Source organism: Pecten maximus, chromosome 5 (genome assembly GCF_902652985.1).
Source record: "Pecten maximus chromosome 5, xPecMax1.1, whole genome shotgun sequence".
In the NCBI taxonomy this organism is placed as follows: domain Eukaryota; kingdom Metazoa; phylum Mollusca; class Bivalvia; order Pectinida; family Pectinidae; genus Pecten; species Pecten maximus.
In genome coordinates, this window is record NC_047019.1 from 40,999,013 (window position 1) to 41,015,349 (window position 16,337).

The following is a 16,337-nucleotide window of genomic DNA, read 5'->3' on the forward strand; positions in this document are numbered from 1 at the left end:
ATACACAGGCACTAACTCTCATCACCGAAAACAATACGCATGTACTCATTCTCCATTACCGGGTATAATACACATGTACTCATTCTCCATTACCGGGTATAATACACAGGTACTCACTCTCAACACCGGGTATAATACACAGGTACTCTCTCTCATCACCGAAAACAATACGCATGTACTCATTCTCCATTACCGGGTATAATACACAGGTACTCACTCTCATCACCGGGTATAATACACAGGTACTCACTCTCATCACCGGGTATAATACACAGGCACTCACTCTCATTACCGGGTATAATACACAGGTACTCACTCTCATCACCGAGAACAATACACAGGTACTCGCTCTCATCACCGGGTATAATACACAGGTACTCCTCTCATCACCGGGTATAATACACAGGTACTCCTCTCATCACCGGGTATAATACACAGGTACTCACTCTCATCACCGGGTATAATACACAGGCACTCACTCTCATTACCGGGTATAATACACAGGTACTCACTCTCATCACCGAGAACAATACACAGGTACTCGCTCTCATCACCGGGTATAATACACAGGTACTCCTCTCATCACCGGGTATAATACACAGGTACTCCTCTCATCACCGGGTATAATACACAGGTACTCCTCTCATCACCGGGTATAATACACAGGTACTCTCATCACCGGGTATAATACACAGATACTCACTCTCATCACCGGGTATAATACACAGGTACTCCTCTCATCACCGGGTATAATACACAGGTACTCCTCTCATCACCGGGTATAATACAAAGGTACTCCTCTCATCACCGGGTATAATACACAGGCACTCACTCTCATCATCAGGTATAATACAAAGGTACTCCTCTCATCACGGGTATAATACACAGGCACTCACTCTCATCATCAGGTATAATACACAGGTACTCCTCTCATCACCGGGTATAATACACAGGCACTCACTCTCATCACCGGGTATAATACACAGGTACTCACTCTCAACACCGGGTATAATACACAGGTACTCACTCTCATCACCGGCACAGACACTCACCAGGTGTAACCAACAGGTACTCATCACCGGGTATTGTCCACAGGCAATTGCATTTAAAATGTCATTGGAAAAAAAAAGAAAAAAGAAAAGAAAAGAAAACAAACAAACAAACTTTATTGCACTTTCATCGCTTCAAGAAATACGAAAGCCGGTTTGGGCCATTTTCGTATAAGAAAATATTTTTTTTCGCGTTATATTGCGCAACTAACGCCATATTACACGAAACTAGCGCGTTTTATTATATGACTGTGATTTTCCCATTTTCCTGATTGGCCAATTCTAAATATTCTCACTTTGTTCAAATATTATATCAACCCCGAATCCGCGGTACAGGGTGATATATAACAATCCAACTTGAGTTCGTACTCAAATATAGCAGCAAGGGACTTTCCCATAATACGTGACGTCAAAAATGTATGCTTCCTGTACATATACACGTATTTATCCTGCAACTGCCATCGCATTGTCGGAATACACACACCGTATATATTTTTTTTTGCGGTACGGCAGTGACGGAAAACAGCTGTACTTTGGAATCGAAGCACGTGCGTCAATTCGACTGACCTACTTCCATATGAAACACCGTTTAAAAGGCGAACATATTTGGAAAAATAACAAACGAGAGTGAAAGAAATACCCTATACAAAAACCACGAGTGTGTGTGACCTTTTTTCTACCAGAATAGAAAAGCTATTCTGAGGATGAATTGACCTGTTTTGTGTCAACGTGTGTTCTTTTCACAATATTAGGTATTGTGTAAGGATATAACCCGAAATGAAATGCAGCTAAGTAATATGCAAAACTTACAATATCGGAAATGTGTGGAAATATTACAACTTATTACAAATCATAACAAAATTAATAATAAGTAAGCAATAAATTGATAGAAATCTATAGATATTTTCAAGAATCTAACAAACACAACTTAACTATTTTTCGTGCGTTATCATTCCCGGGACATCATGAAGCGACCTTCATGTTTAAGCCAATGAAATCGCATTAAACTACGTAATTAAAATAACTCGCTGTTTTAGACAATAGAAAGAGCATAACAAAACGTTCCATGTTTACAGAGTGAGAGTCTCTCTCTGAAACAAGGACACAGAAAGAGACAAGCAAGAAGTTCTTTGTTTACATGACGAGAGCCCCTCTCTGAAATAGGACCACAGAAAGAGTACAACAAGAAGGAGTTTCATGTTTACCGATTGAGAGCCTCTCTCTGGAGCAGGGCGACAGAAAGAAACAATCAAGAAGTTCTTTGTTTCCCTAGGAAGATCCTTTCTTCGGAAGAGGACCACAGAAAAAGTAAAACAAGAAGTTCCATGCTTATCGATTGAGAGCCTTTATCTGGAACAGGACTACAAAAAGAGACAAACAAGAAGATCTTTGTTTACCGAAAAAGATCCTTTAGCTTGAAGAGGACCATAGAAAGAGTACAATAAGAAGTTCCATATTTACCGATTGAGAGCCTCTCTCTTGAACAGGTCCATAGAAAGCGTACGAGAAGTTCCATATTTACCGATTGAGAGCCTCTCTCTTGAACAGGTCCATAGAAAGCGTACAAGAAGTTCCATATTTACCGATTGAGAGCCTCTCTCTTGAACAGGTCCATAGAAAGCGTACAAGAAGTTCCATATTTACCGATTGAGAGCCTCTCTCTTGAACAGGTCCATAGAAAGCGTACAAGAAGTTCCATATTTACCGATTGAGAGCCTCTCTCTTGAACAGGTCCATAGAAAGCGTACAAGAAGTTCCAATTAACATTGGAAATATTTCGATGTCTGAATTATAACAATTACAAAGAACCTAACATATCTAGCAAAGGACAATTTAGATTAAATAAATGACTTAAATTATTGTTAGGTTTTTATTTGTCACTAGTTCAGAAATTTAAGATATGCATGCATATGATAATACTTTATGTATTGATATAAAGGCCTCAAGCTTGACTCCGTCATTATTATATAATATATCGTAGGTGTATCGCAGCAAGTTATTTAAAATGAAACAATAATTAATCTACATGTAAATAGAACAGTACATCAAAACTATGGTGGCTTATATATGCCATTTCGCTATTTCGTCATTTCGTTGAGAGATAAAGACAATTGTCTTTTTGTCTTGATAAACATAACCTTTCTAAATTGATGAAAAAAAAAAAAAAAAATGAATGAAATTATTGCTTAGCTAGCGACCCGAAATAATTACATTTAACTATTTAATGGTTATTTGGCCCGCCAATCATCGTTATGTCTACGCGCCGCACGAGATATAAATTTGAGAAGTCGGACAATGAAATTATATACAATAAAGCAGTAAGCACACAGAACACAAACGGACGACATACCTACGATTACATTGTATACAACAAAGCAAGATAGGACAACATTAGACGGAATCTTACCTAATTAAAACCAGAAACATGGCAAGAGGCCGAATGTGCCTGCATTGCTAACCTTATATTCAATATCGATTCTTTGATGATTTTCTGCCTTAAACAAAAGATAAGGGCATTTCCCAATAATGTACCACCCATATACCTTGATTCTTGGACTATAGTTTATCAATATTGAATATTTTAGCTAATTAATCCCTGTGACATTGGATATATGCAAAGGTCATTTCTGTTTGCAAACTTTGTGGGGTTACATCCCAGAAATATAAAAATAAAATATCATGATAATTCTAGGCTTTTTAGGTACGAAGAAGGAGCCCTTTGATTTTTTAGCACCCCTTTGACATTAAGTATGGCATAATAAATCAATAATAATAATAATAATACAAAGACAGAGGACCCATGGAACCCATTTAAAAGACGCTATTGAAATGAAGGAATATATATATATATTGCAAAAAAAAAAAAAAAAAAATCATACATTTCTTGTCCATATAGTGTAGAGATGTGTCATATGCAGACCAAGAGAGGTATAATACAAGTACATTTCCTGTGAACTTGACATGTCCTGCAACAAAAAACAAAAAAATCGCTCCCCTTCATCAAAATCAGATATCAGGAAAACAACACACTAATAGAAAACTGAAACTAAACACTAAACACTAAACTTCGTTATAAAGCCTACGCAACACACTTTCGTCATCAGACAACAATGAATCAGTTTGTCTTTATTTTGAGCCATTTTTTTTATTAAATATTAAAAGGTTGTTAACGCAAAAATTGCGAGTTGAAATAAAGTACTGGAAGGAAATATCCCTAAATGCAAACTTTATGTTAGACGAAAACAATTAAATATATGTACGTAGGTGTGGTTCAATAAAACAGAAGGAGTAGATCAGTTCGGACAGTACTGATTATAAATAGATTTCTAAAAATGCTTTGACCTATTTCACCCCAGAACTCCCATAACATTTCAATGGATGAACATACAACTATACACAATCATGGAAATGTTCATTAGAACACGTCTTTCTTAGGGGGCACAGGAAACTCAATAGCTGAATGATTTATACACAGTGTGTATTTTCACTAATATCAATTTGCGTTAAAACAGTATCTGAGGTTTTGAAATTTCGAACAGATCAATCAAATACAATTGTTTTTCTACTTAGAGGATGTATTACCATCTAAGCAACATCTATGCTCTCTACGTATATCATTATAACCTCCAGGTTTTACAAGAGTACTTACCTAGATGTACAGTTTTTGGTATTCTCTGCTGTAGTGGTTCTCCAGAGTATAACTTATAGTCATAAGAATAAATTTATATCAAAACGTTTTAAAACGGGGCACTTAGGAAATTGTATATCATGATAAAAACTACCAATGGTAATTTCAAGTTTTGTTGAGAAATGATTATATATGATGATGACCAAAAAATATATCAAAACGGACAGCTTACTTTCTATTTCTAAATTTACTGTTGAACACTCTCAAAGCAATGTCATTTGAAATACATGTATTTGAAATGTATTCATGTGAATTAAGATGATCCGCACTTCAAGTTTGATTTCTTTACCATTTATCGTTATAAAAACTTCCACCTGTTCTAAAAATGAAATTTTGTTGTTGTTGTTTTTAATATGCTTTGAAATTCCTTCCAGCACAATAATTATTCAAAATTATCAAGGATACCATACAAACCGAGATGATAATAAAATTTACATTGGAAACTTTAATTGTTTTACAACATCTGCGAAAGATGTTATATCAGCTTATGTTATATTCCATTATAATACAGAACCAGAGAGCGACATGTACACACACGTTATACGATTATCGGGCAGCCTTCGAAACCACACAATCTGCGAGTTGATAATACTTGATCATCGTTATATAAATCATTAAATAAGATAAACCCTTAAAACATAGTATAAAATATGATGCAAAATTATCTAATTATAACGAAAACTTTGTAATGTTTGACTCTCATTTTTCTGTAGTACGCGATAACATTTGATTACGTAGACTGGTGAGTTGTTCTCTTATGATATAATATTTTTCAAAAAAAGTCTACTGTGTTGTTAAAATAGACGTGATTAATCAACTGATTGTTAAAACAGAAGTGAATAATTTCCTCAGATAGCTCATGCTGCAAATACTACATTAATGCTCCTAATATGTTAGGGTCAGTCAATTTACCTTCTTATGTGTAATTCAAACAAAAGCCAAATCCGCAGGATAGCGACTATATTATAATATCTTGTTAAAAGTTTACATAATATATATACAAAAAACAGGCAGTAAACTTGCCTTCTATACCATTAAACTTTTAGATATGATGTCATGGAATTTCACCTTCCTAAAGTGATTGATTGCATTTTTGTACTAAGTCCAGTTCTTCATATAATTATACAGTATGATTGGAGCTGTACTATCGGTGGTCCTTATAGCGAAAAAAAATACACAGCGAATATAGTTTATATGTACACACACCAATCTTAAGGTTTTATTAAACCTAAAATGTGGACTTAGTATGTAACTTTCACTGTTAAAATTCTTTTCCTGTATAGTAATAAGGCACATTTCCCTTTTTTTAAATGGAGAGATATGATTTGTTATAAAGACTTTACAGTACCAAATAAAACCACGGTCTGCATTACAATTGATCAATATGGTCGATAGAATTAAGGTTGCACAGCTCAGCTTGGACAATGCTGCGTGGTCAGAAAGTACATTAAAATAGTGTATCAGCCGGATGACTCGGACGTTTAAAACTGGAAAAAGCTGTGTGGTCAGAAATTACATTAAAATTTGGGATTACAATTGTTCCAGTGTATTAGATAATAAATCTGTAATTATAGGGCAATCAATGATTCTCCCGACATTAGGTCTATAGTTTGTAAACCAATGGGTACCTGTTGATCTCCTCCGTTACCATGTTGACCAATGGAAATGTCCTGTCACAAGGAGCACACATGACCCAAAGCTGTTCCTTGTCCTCTGATCCTATAACATAGATTCGTCGTGGTTTGTAGCTTTTTAATTATTTCGTGGGTAAAGATACGTACCATAAAGCAACCTCAAAAACAACGAAAGTTTGTACACAACGAACGTTTCATGTTATTCAAGGAATGAAATTTATTTTTTCAACATTCATAAGTACAACATTGGCTTCTGGACATTTTCCATGAATAGCAATTCATTGTAAATATCTCCAGAAAACAAGTGTTGTTATGAACTTATGAATATTGAAAAAAAAAATAATTCCTTATATTTACATTATGATTATTTTTATCTGATCTGTTAAAGCATCAAATGATTTAAAAGAAATGCATTTTTTTCACGTTTTCACCTGGAAGTGACATCGGAGAGAAAACAGCCGTTTTTGCGGGAAGGTGTCAGGCAGTTCTGGCATGGCCTTAGCAACCATCATAACAACAAAACCTACAACATTTATTCTGTGAGATTTTTTGAGTGATTTTTATCTTTTGAACATTTAGGAGACCGTAACAACATCGGATTTATGTACATATTACATGGATCGTGCTATACAGTATTATCTACAGTCAGTGGTGAATTGGTGGTATAATCACTAGTTCTAGTGTCAACAGACAACAAAAAAGAGGAGGGATATTCTGTAAAAAGGCATAAGAGCGCACAAGTTCGCAAAGTGCACTGTACATGAAGGTTAATCCTACGCCCAATTCCGCATAGAGTTCGAATACCTCAAAATTCTTTTGTGCCTTAGACGGCATCAGCTGTTAATATTGAGGACGCAATTTTGCCACTGTATTGAAACCTATCAGCTTTTACGAATAACTTATTACGTAATATATGATTACTGCATGTCTGTGGAAATTGTCTTAATTAATGAAATGAAATACCGATATGAATAATTGCATTTGCGTCTACTTGTGCTATATACACTCATAGACGACCATGATGTCATATTTCCATACATGTAATACTTACAAAACCTATGTGTTCGAGTTCTGCGATTAAGCGCAGAACGTAAGATAAGCACTTGAAGCATAGGTTCCTGACGCATAAGACAGGAAAACAATAATTAATACATATAATGAAAAAAAAAATATTTGATGCGTCAGGAGGAAGATGTGCTGAAGTTGAATAACCAGCTGTTTCTCTGTCTAGGCTTAGTAGGCTTACGGTTTGAATTCGAGGCCCCGTCGTAACTACTTTGATATCATACTGCGTAATGTTAACTATTGTGAGATATACGAGAATAACGTATATATATGTGAGAATAACGAAAGTGATCTCAGTATTCCTTTCGAGGAAAACAAAAGATGATACTAAATAGTTCATTTAATGACCAGAAATTCCCGCTATCGTGTAGCTTTGTTATCTGTTTCATGGAACGCGGTCCATTCTAAACATCTATATCGTACTGAACTTTGTCCTTTGATAAATCCACCATAGATATCTTTGAACCTTAAATAGGTTAATTCTGTCACGATGAGAAAACATTATTATCGAAATCCAATAACAAGTGTTATTGCTTTGTCATATACTTTTGTTATTAATACATAGACCATCTTATACAGGCTAATACCGTCGCGTGTTCAGCAGCTAATTAGGCTTGTGAGATATAAACCTTTTCTTGAAAATCTGATTGAAAACTTCAGTATTCGGTAAACTTCAATAAAAGTCAGTTATCCTAGATATGATCAATCTATACATAATGGTCTGATTAAACCAGGAAGTTTGTGGGCAGGTAAAATCAGAGAAACTTTTAGATGTCAAAATTGATAACAAATTATCTTGGTCTGACTACATTGCATTTATTATTTCAAAAATAAATCATGGCCTCGGGTTACTAAGACGTATACGTCAATATGTACTTGTCACTCCAAACTAGACTCAAGTTATACCATGTATTGTATTTTACCACCTTGCATGGAGTGGATGATCTTTAAATCCGACTCAAAACCTTTCAAAGCACAGAAAAAAATTTGCTAGATTGCTTTTAGATGCTTCATTCGACACATCATCTTTGGAAAAAATGTTTTTATTGTTTCATTGGTTACCGATTTAGGGTATTTCCAAATTCAAAAGATGTGTGTCAACAATTTAGTACCACAATACCTTTCAAACCAGATCTCAGTTTCGAATTATAGACGTACCCGGCCAACTTCCCAAAAATCCTTAATGTTACCGAAACACCATACTACATTTGATGTCAAACATTTTAAAGTGGCAGGCAGCCAAATCTGGAACAAGTTAAAAGCTAATACAAGACTTTCAAGATCCCTCCCGATTTTAAAACGAAAAATAATGGGAAGAAAGTTAAGTACAGCTTCAATCTTTTATTTTTAACAAAGAATTATTAGCTACAGAACTAATTATTTTGGGCTATATTAGCGTGTATTCTGTCAAATCTTACACTTTGGCACGTAAGCGTATATGTATATTGGACAGTCTGTCTTTTACTGAATACCTAATGGCCAAGCATGAAAGAATTGTGCGTCTTTGTTTCTGTGATGACTTTATGTAATTGTGAAATGTTTCTTTAATTGTGCTAATCGTGTATTGATGATTTTTAAGGTAATCATATCAATATTAATCCATCCATGTTATTATCTTATCTTAATTGACATTAATTGACTGTGATATATTACTGTTTTAATTAACACTTTTACTAACAAAGGTTAACTTTGCTAAACAGGTGTTTATCCTCAGTAAATAAAGTTGTTATTTATTATTATAATTATTATTATTAATGGTCGAAGAGGCCAATGAAGGCAGCTTGTCGATCGTGAAACGTTTCCGTATTTAACGCACTCCACGTGAACTTTACCTAAGCTATAAAGTATAGGAAATGAGTTCTTCCTTAGCAGGGAAATCTGATCATACTGATTTGTTTACACAAAACCAAAGTTTGCAGAAGTTGTATCACCTTTTTTATCATTGCAGACATTACAAAATAATTAGCATTCAATAGAAATACTTATGTTGAAATACATCATCTTTTATCTTTGCATACGTTACAAATAATTATCATAAATCAATGACATTAACAATATTAAAAGAAATAACTCAAAAAAACATAATTGGATGATATTGGCCACAGTTTAATCAACAATAATGGAAATGTACACCGCAATATTGGCGTACCACAAAAAGCAATATAATGGAGGATCTTGGGAACTCAATAAGTTGAAAGAAATGTTTGTTTCTCATCATCAATCAAGAAAACTTCAATCAAATAATTGTTTCCAATCATCAGTAATGGAAACTCCATCAATGATAGTACTGATTTCCGGAGATGTAGCGACATTCGCCATGTGGACATGGATATCAAAAATATCCAGTCTTCATCCCAAGTTCCATTTCAACTTCCTTCAACGTCCTAAGTTGGGTGACTGATTTCCATGTAAGGCATCATTTTCCGTTGCCCAATAAAGGAAAATACAATAGAAAACTGGCAGCAAACAATAGCGCAATACAAGGCAAACAAGGGAGATTCTCAACAAGGGAGATAACTCTGAAGTCAAAACTGTCAGGGCAGCACAAGGGAAGCAACTCTTTGAACACCCGGGAAAATTGCGCACCACCAGAAGGCCACATGTCTCTGATAATGTGATTTATGCATAACACATAAATCTAATTAATATTCAAAAGGAATATATACAAGTTTAAATGCATCTCCTTTTATCTTTACAATCATGATAATATACTATGCAGAAACATTCCATTTTGAATCATACATGTTGTGTAATAGAGACGTGACCTAACAAAAAATAAGAAGAAAATAAATGCAAATTAAAAAAAAACTAAAAAGAAAAACAACAAAAAACATTATGAATAGAAATATTTATCAGAGAATGCAATACCGCTTAATTCAAGAACATCTAAGCATACCGTTACAACGAGAACAACAAAAGTCCACCCCATAGCCTAAGCTTTAAACACCATGAACGTTTTCAGAAACGAAAACTCGCTTTCCTATCCTTCTATCGAGCGCCAACGCCAGCTATTGGAGATTTTGATTAACAAATGGATTTAACTTAATCTAAATCAACATTTGTTAATTTATCTATTTATATATTAGGAATGTACATAGTCAGACTGGACGCATACTGTAACATATGTCTTAAACAGACATTTGTGTACTAAAATGTACAAAATACGAAAAAATTGACAAGGGTAGAGAGTACTATAATTTATAGTGAAGACTGACATTTACATGTTTAAAAAGAGTTCCTTAGTATGTTATGATAACGGACTCAACCTTCTAATATATATTTTCACATCGTGGGAATACACTACAACTACCGTTCCACAAGTGTTTCGTATCCCCCGGGAGCACATTTGTCTCATATGTCGTGGACGGCATCCAAACGAGATGATTTTGCCATACCTTTTCAGAAACTGAGATGAGTAAGAAGTAAGATGACGTCTGAAATTCCATTTCTTTTTCATTGACAAGATCAGAAATATATTGAGAAGGCGTACGTTAATCTTAGGAATATTCTATTCACACGTCTGAGACTTCCGACACAAAGTAAAAAAGACAGCGTTTGTATGGAATACATATTATACTAAAGTAATGATATAACGTGTCAGCATACCGACACCGTTTCCGTTATCATACCCAACATCATTACAAGATAGGGTTTTCATAGAGAAGAGTACATGTATTTGAAATTCGAACGTTCTTTCTCAATAAGCACACCGAGAGCGGAACCGTTTTATGAAGAATCATTTATCGCCGTTAGATTTCTTTTCATGAATGGATATTGGTCTGGCAAACCTCCGCAATTTATGTTTTGGTATCTGTGCGATTGATAATCAGAACTTCTCCTAATAAAACATCCATTATATGGTTGATATGAAATCAATCTTGTCATTAACTTCAGTGCAATGCCTGTTTCTTATAAGCCATTATTTGTCTTACCGCCGTAACTTTACTCGCTCTAATCAATTTAGTAAATGTTACTTATCCATTGTAGTTCCTTTACATATGTTATTTGTTGTAACGCTCCCTGCTGTCAATACCATAGGTCTGCTGTACCCACTTTGTACCTGGACGGGGTTACAATGACGAGTGCTGCAGCCAGTCGTCCGTTAACATTACATGAACACATTACATTGGAGTTGTCTTATACATGTATATGAAATCCTGTCTATTGAACATCAACTTCTATTACAATTCACTCTGTCGTTAGAGAAAGACATTTTTTAAAACAAACAAATCGCAGATACAACATCCGTAATTAAAGAAAGAGACTCTAATATGAATTAATTGTGCAACGTCCTTTATGGCCGTTTTTCGATCACTTTAAAGTTTCATTACCCGAAGATTTCGTTGAATATAAGGGAGTAACTAAAAACTAGTTCAAAAGCTCATTAATAATATTAAAGAATGAATGATCGACAAAGATACTGCAGTTGTGAAAATTTGATGGAAAAAGTTTTATCATGCAAAGTTGATACGTAATATTGTATTCCCTTAGAAAGGTTACAGAAAATACCATTGAACAGCACAATAAGAGTGAAAATGTGGTTTGTGCATGTCCACTTATAATACAATATATAAGACACATAAGTAATAGGAATACACGAATGTTTAGAAAAGGGGCACTGCCTTCATAGATTTAGCAGGAATAAACACTGTTTCAATTTATATTCTATGGCAATGCATTAATCAATCAATCAGTATGAAATTGGGAAATGAGCGGTCACGCAACACCACATTTCCACGTTTGTACATTTTATAAATTGCTCAAAAGTTTGCAGCGGGCCCTGTGAAGGGCATGAGACACGGCATTTTTCTCGTACTTGTACTCCATGTATTTCCTACATCTTAAACGATTCGTCCTGACACCATTCAAAGAACCACCAGGATTATCTCCCCTATATGATTGTTACGTTAGCAGGGATAACACTTATAATGGCTTCAGAGCACGTCTATAGTGACAAACGTGTCATGAGTCAATTGAACGGTTGCCGTCAGAAAACAAAAATGGTTGCATGGAACAAAAAAAATGATTTTTGTTGTTGTTTGTTTGTTTTTTGTTTGTTTTTTTGTTTTTGTTTTTGTTCTCATATTGGTTAAAGACTATTGCAAAAAAAAACCTTATTATTCTTCATTCTATAAATCCAAATGATAAGTTCATGGCTTTCAGATCAAAATAATGATATACGAGTCCATTTTTAGGGTAGCGTTTGGAGTAAACTCTAATATCTCAAAATAAATGATATCATCTTACCATATTTTATACATGATTTACCTGAATTTCCAGATTGGTATGGAAATCAGTTGAGAAAGAGAATTATATTCTTTATCATTATAAAAGGTAACCAATGGCAATGAAGTGTCGATCCTTTGATTAGTCTTGAACGGGTTTTACTGGTGAGACATTTTACTTGATTATATAGATCTATCTAATCACAATAAAATATTGTATATATAAATATTGTATTTTAGTTTTACAAATTATTCCTGATTAGATACTGGAAGTTCATTACTTGGATGTGGTATACTTATATTCACACGTCGTTTGTAGTAACCTGACGTTAAATTTTTTGAGAAACCGACCTTAATATCGAACAGAAAACAAGTAGACACTGCTTTCATTCTCAACTTCAAGATCGTTTTTTTATTAGAATCTTAACTAACAAGGTTGAATTAAATTGATAATTAATTGAGCACAATAGTTAAAATATTTTGAAAAAAAAGTGAAATTGAGGTGGACAAATATCATAGCGGTTTTGCTGCATTGATCATCCTAACTGTCACAGTCGCCCTCACGTGCCAAGTTCACTCCCCTGTAAACAAAAGGTAGGTGCATTAATTATGTTTCTTTCCTGTAAAAATAGGTACGTTTATTAATTATTTTGCTGTAAATAATAGGTAGTTTTATTTACTATGTTTACTCGCCTGTAAATATTAAACAGCTACATTTACTATGTTTACTCGCCTGTAAATATTAAACAGCTACATTTACTATGTTTGATCGCCTGTACATAATTGTTAGCTACGTTTACTATCTTTACTCGCCTGTACATAATTGGTAGATACATTTTCTATGTTTACTCGCTTGTAAATATAAGATAGCTACATTTGATGTGTTTGATCGCCTGTACATAATAGGTAGCTATGTTTACTATGTTTACTCGCTTGTAAATGATAGGTAGGTTTATTAATTATTTCACTCACCTGTAAATAATAGGTAGGTACATGTATTATATTTAACAGATTATGTTATTGATAAAAAATGCAATATTGTTTTAAGTGACAAGATATTTAATTAACTGTTACTGAAAGGGAAACCTTTCGATTCTATTCGAGTTTTAATCTTCACAACAAAGAATTTTTCTTAGTTGGTCTATAACTAATTTACAATTGTGTTATACGCATTTAGAAAAAAGCGCTGCAAATGGACAAATGATATTATTGTGTCTCCTGTTTTGAAACGTTAGCAACTTAATGTAATATCAATTAGATAAATAAATAAAATAGATGAAAATGAAAACAAACAAAAGATAAAAATGCAATTTAAGTAAAATCTATAATCTTAACAATCAGTCAAAAACAAAAAAAATGCATTTTACATTTGAGTATTGACGAATGAAGAACATTGTTTTGTTGTCAATCTTATAATCTGACCTAAATACCTTCCCCCGTCTTAATAAGAAAAACGGAAAATATTATATAAATCATTCATATTAACGACAATTTACATGACACTATACCATTGAAGTAAGAAACAAGCACACAACTATCTGCTTTTAAGCTATGCTTGCCGCAGTTGGTTTATTATCGAAAAGCACTTCATAGTGTAATCGCTTTAACGTAAATACAAAGTGTACATACATTGTACATGTAGCGTGAAAGACGAAGTGCATGCATACCATGACAAAAATGACAGTGTCTCACATTTTGATATATAAAATATATTTTATCGGTAGGTATACATACTTGCACTTTCTGCTGCAGTCGTTGATGTACGTTTCCCCGTCATCGCCACACACAGGCTTGTAGTCCATCGTACAGACACACAGATCGTTCTCACACTTGCCATTGTGGAGCAGGCGAACATCACTGAAAGATGAAAACACGACCATGGAAACAAAGTGGTAATTTAAAATAATGAATTACTAGTTGTAAAATCTGCTGAATAGCAAATTCCATTACTTTCATTGAATAATGTTATGAAAACATGTACGATACCATAATTAGTAAGCATTTAGTTTACAAAATCATGATAAACTTCTTCTGATCCTCATTGTACTAAAGTAGTCGTCTAATTTAGCCATCTACCCTGATGGTTATTATCTCTTGCTATTGAATAACAGTAACACATTTTTATAAGTTTGAATATCTTCTATAAGAAAATAAGGTGCTAACTTACTTTCGTCTTAGTTATAAGATTTGAAAAAAAAAAAAAAAAAAAAAAGGAAAAGGCATATATAAGAATTTTGAGGCATCCCACCATTTCGTCCAGATGCAAATTTAGCTCGTTAGTAGGGGGCTATCGTCTGCTTAGGAATAATGTCCATATCTGGTGATTGTAATATGATTGGGAACAACAATCACAAACCAGGCAACCGTGGGGTCAGAATAACTTTCATTGTTAAATTAATATCTTTGGCACTCGCTTAATTCGTCTTAGATATAAAAAAAATATACATTGTCTCATCCTTTCGGTTTTTATCATTTTTGTATATCCATCTTGTATAGGTATATATATATCTGATATAAGAAAAAATATAGATGAATTATTTAGGTCTGAACTATAAGCTCTGTAACACAACATTAATTTCATATATAATGTATATGTATACGCACCTATAATGAAAGTTTAACTTCAAACAAGCTATCTATGCATTCAAAATTTATTTGGGGTGATGAATTTTTCGAATTGGTAACTATTTGTACTTACTTGCACTGCCTCATACAGTCGTTGTCATAGGTCTCGCCATCTGCACCACATACCGGTTCGAGAATCTTTGGACATGCGCACGCTTCATTAACTTCTGTGCCTTCATCTGCCATGGCGACAGAAATGCAAACCGCAAGTACGACGAATATCAGCTTCATTTTTAGACGGACTGCTGTATACCTATTAAGAAAGGTAATAATAATACATTGGCTTTTTATCATGCCCTTCTGTACACATTATTGCAAATATCTCTTAATACATGCATCGGTACAATGCCAATGAATGTATAACATAAATGACAAATCAATGTAAACACTTCTCAGAGGCAATAGATGGTACTGAAATTGCTCAGCCTATCACACATAGATCTGCTCTGGACGAGGAATTAATTTGAAGAAAAGTTAAAAAAAAAAATTATAGTAAAGAAGTATCAATAGAGCTATAACTATCAGCATTGAATGCTTCAACTAAAACTTTGTCACAGGAATCTCTTACGATACCATAGACGATACTTAACAGCTACATGGTTATACTTACCTTCACTGGTACTTCAGGTAGTTCTGATACTTTCGTTTGAAAGTGACTCTGAACACCTGCTATTTATAGGCAGCAGTTTCACATTGTCATCAATTAAGTTAATATAGTACACATTGATGAATATAAACACTGGTCATGGAAGTAACATGTTGGTAATAGCCTCGAGCTGTTTTATTTCACGGAAACGTGTATAGTGCAAAGTTGAAATACATGACGACAGATACCGAAAAGAGAGAGATTAAAACATGTACATAATATATAAATGCACATTCTAAAATATGCTGTGATATAAAACGGCTTCTTGTTAAGAGTAAATAAGATAATAGTAAATATTGTGCTGCACAATGCAGCCATTCATTGGTATTTATTGACTTATCTTCATAATAATTCTAACATCACCCATCTACGTAATGAACTTTGCTTCCACAAACTTATTCATTA

At 33.9% G+C, this 16,337-nt stretch overlaps 1 protein-coding gene across 1 annotated transcript; it reads right to left on the minus strand.

Annotated features, from left to right (window-relative positions):
* Window positions 1-13,045: 13,045 nt before the first annotated feature.
* On the minus strand, window positions 13,046-15,998 carry LOC117328044 (serine protease inhibitor dipetalogastin-like). The gene is made up of 4 exons (XM_033885374.1): window positions 15,897-15,998; window positions 15,360-15,539; window positions 14,396-14,518; window positions 13,046-13,242 (listed from the first exon to the last, which is right to left on the minus strand). Exons 2-4 carry the CDS (start codon window positions 15,515-15,517, stop codon window positions 13,203-13,205), a joined length of 321 nt encoding a protein of 106 aa, XP_033741265.1. The 5' UTR covers window positions 15,518-15,539; window positions 15,897-15,998; the 3' UTR covers window positions 13,046-13,202.
* Between the last annotated feature and the right edge of the window lie 339 nt (window positions 15,999-16,337).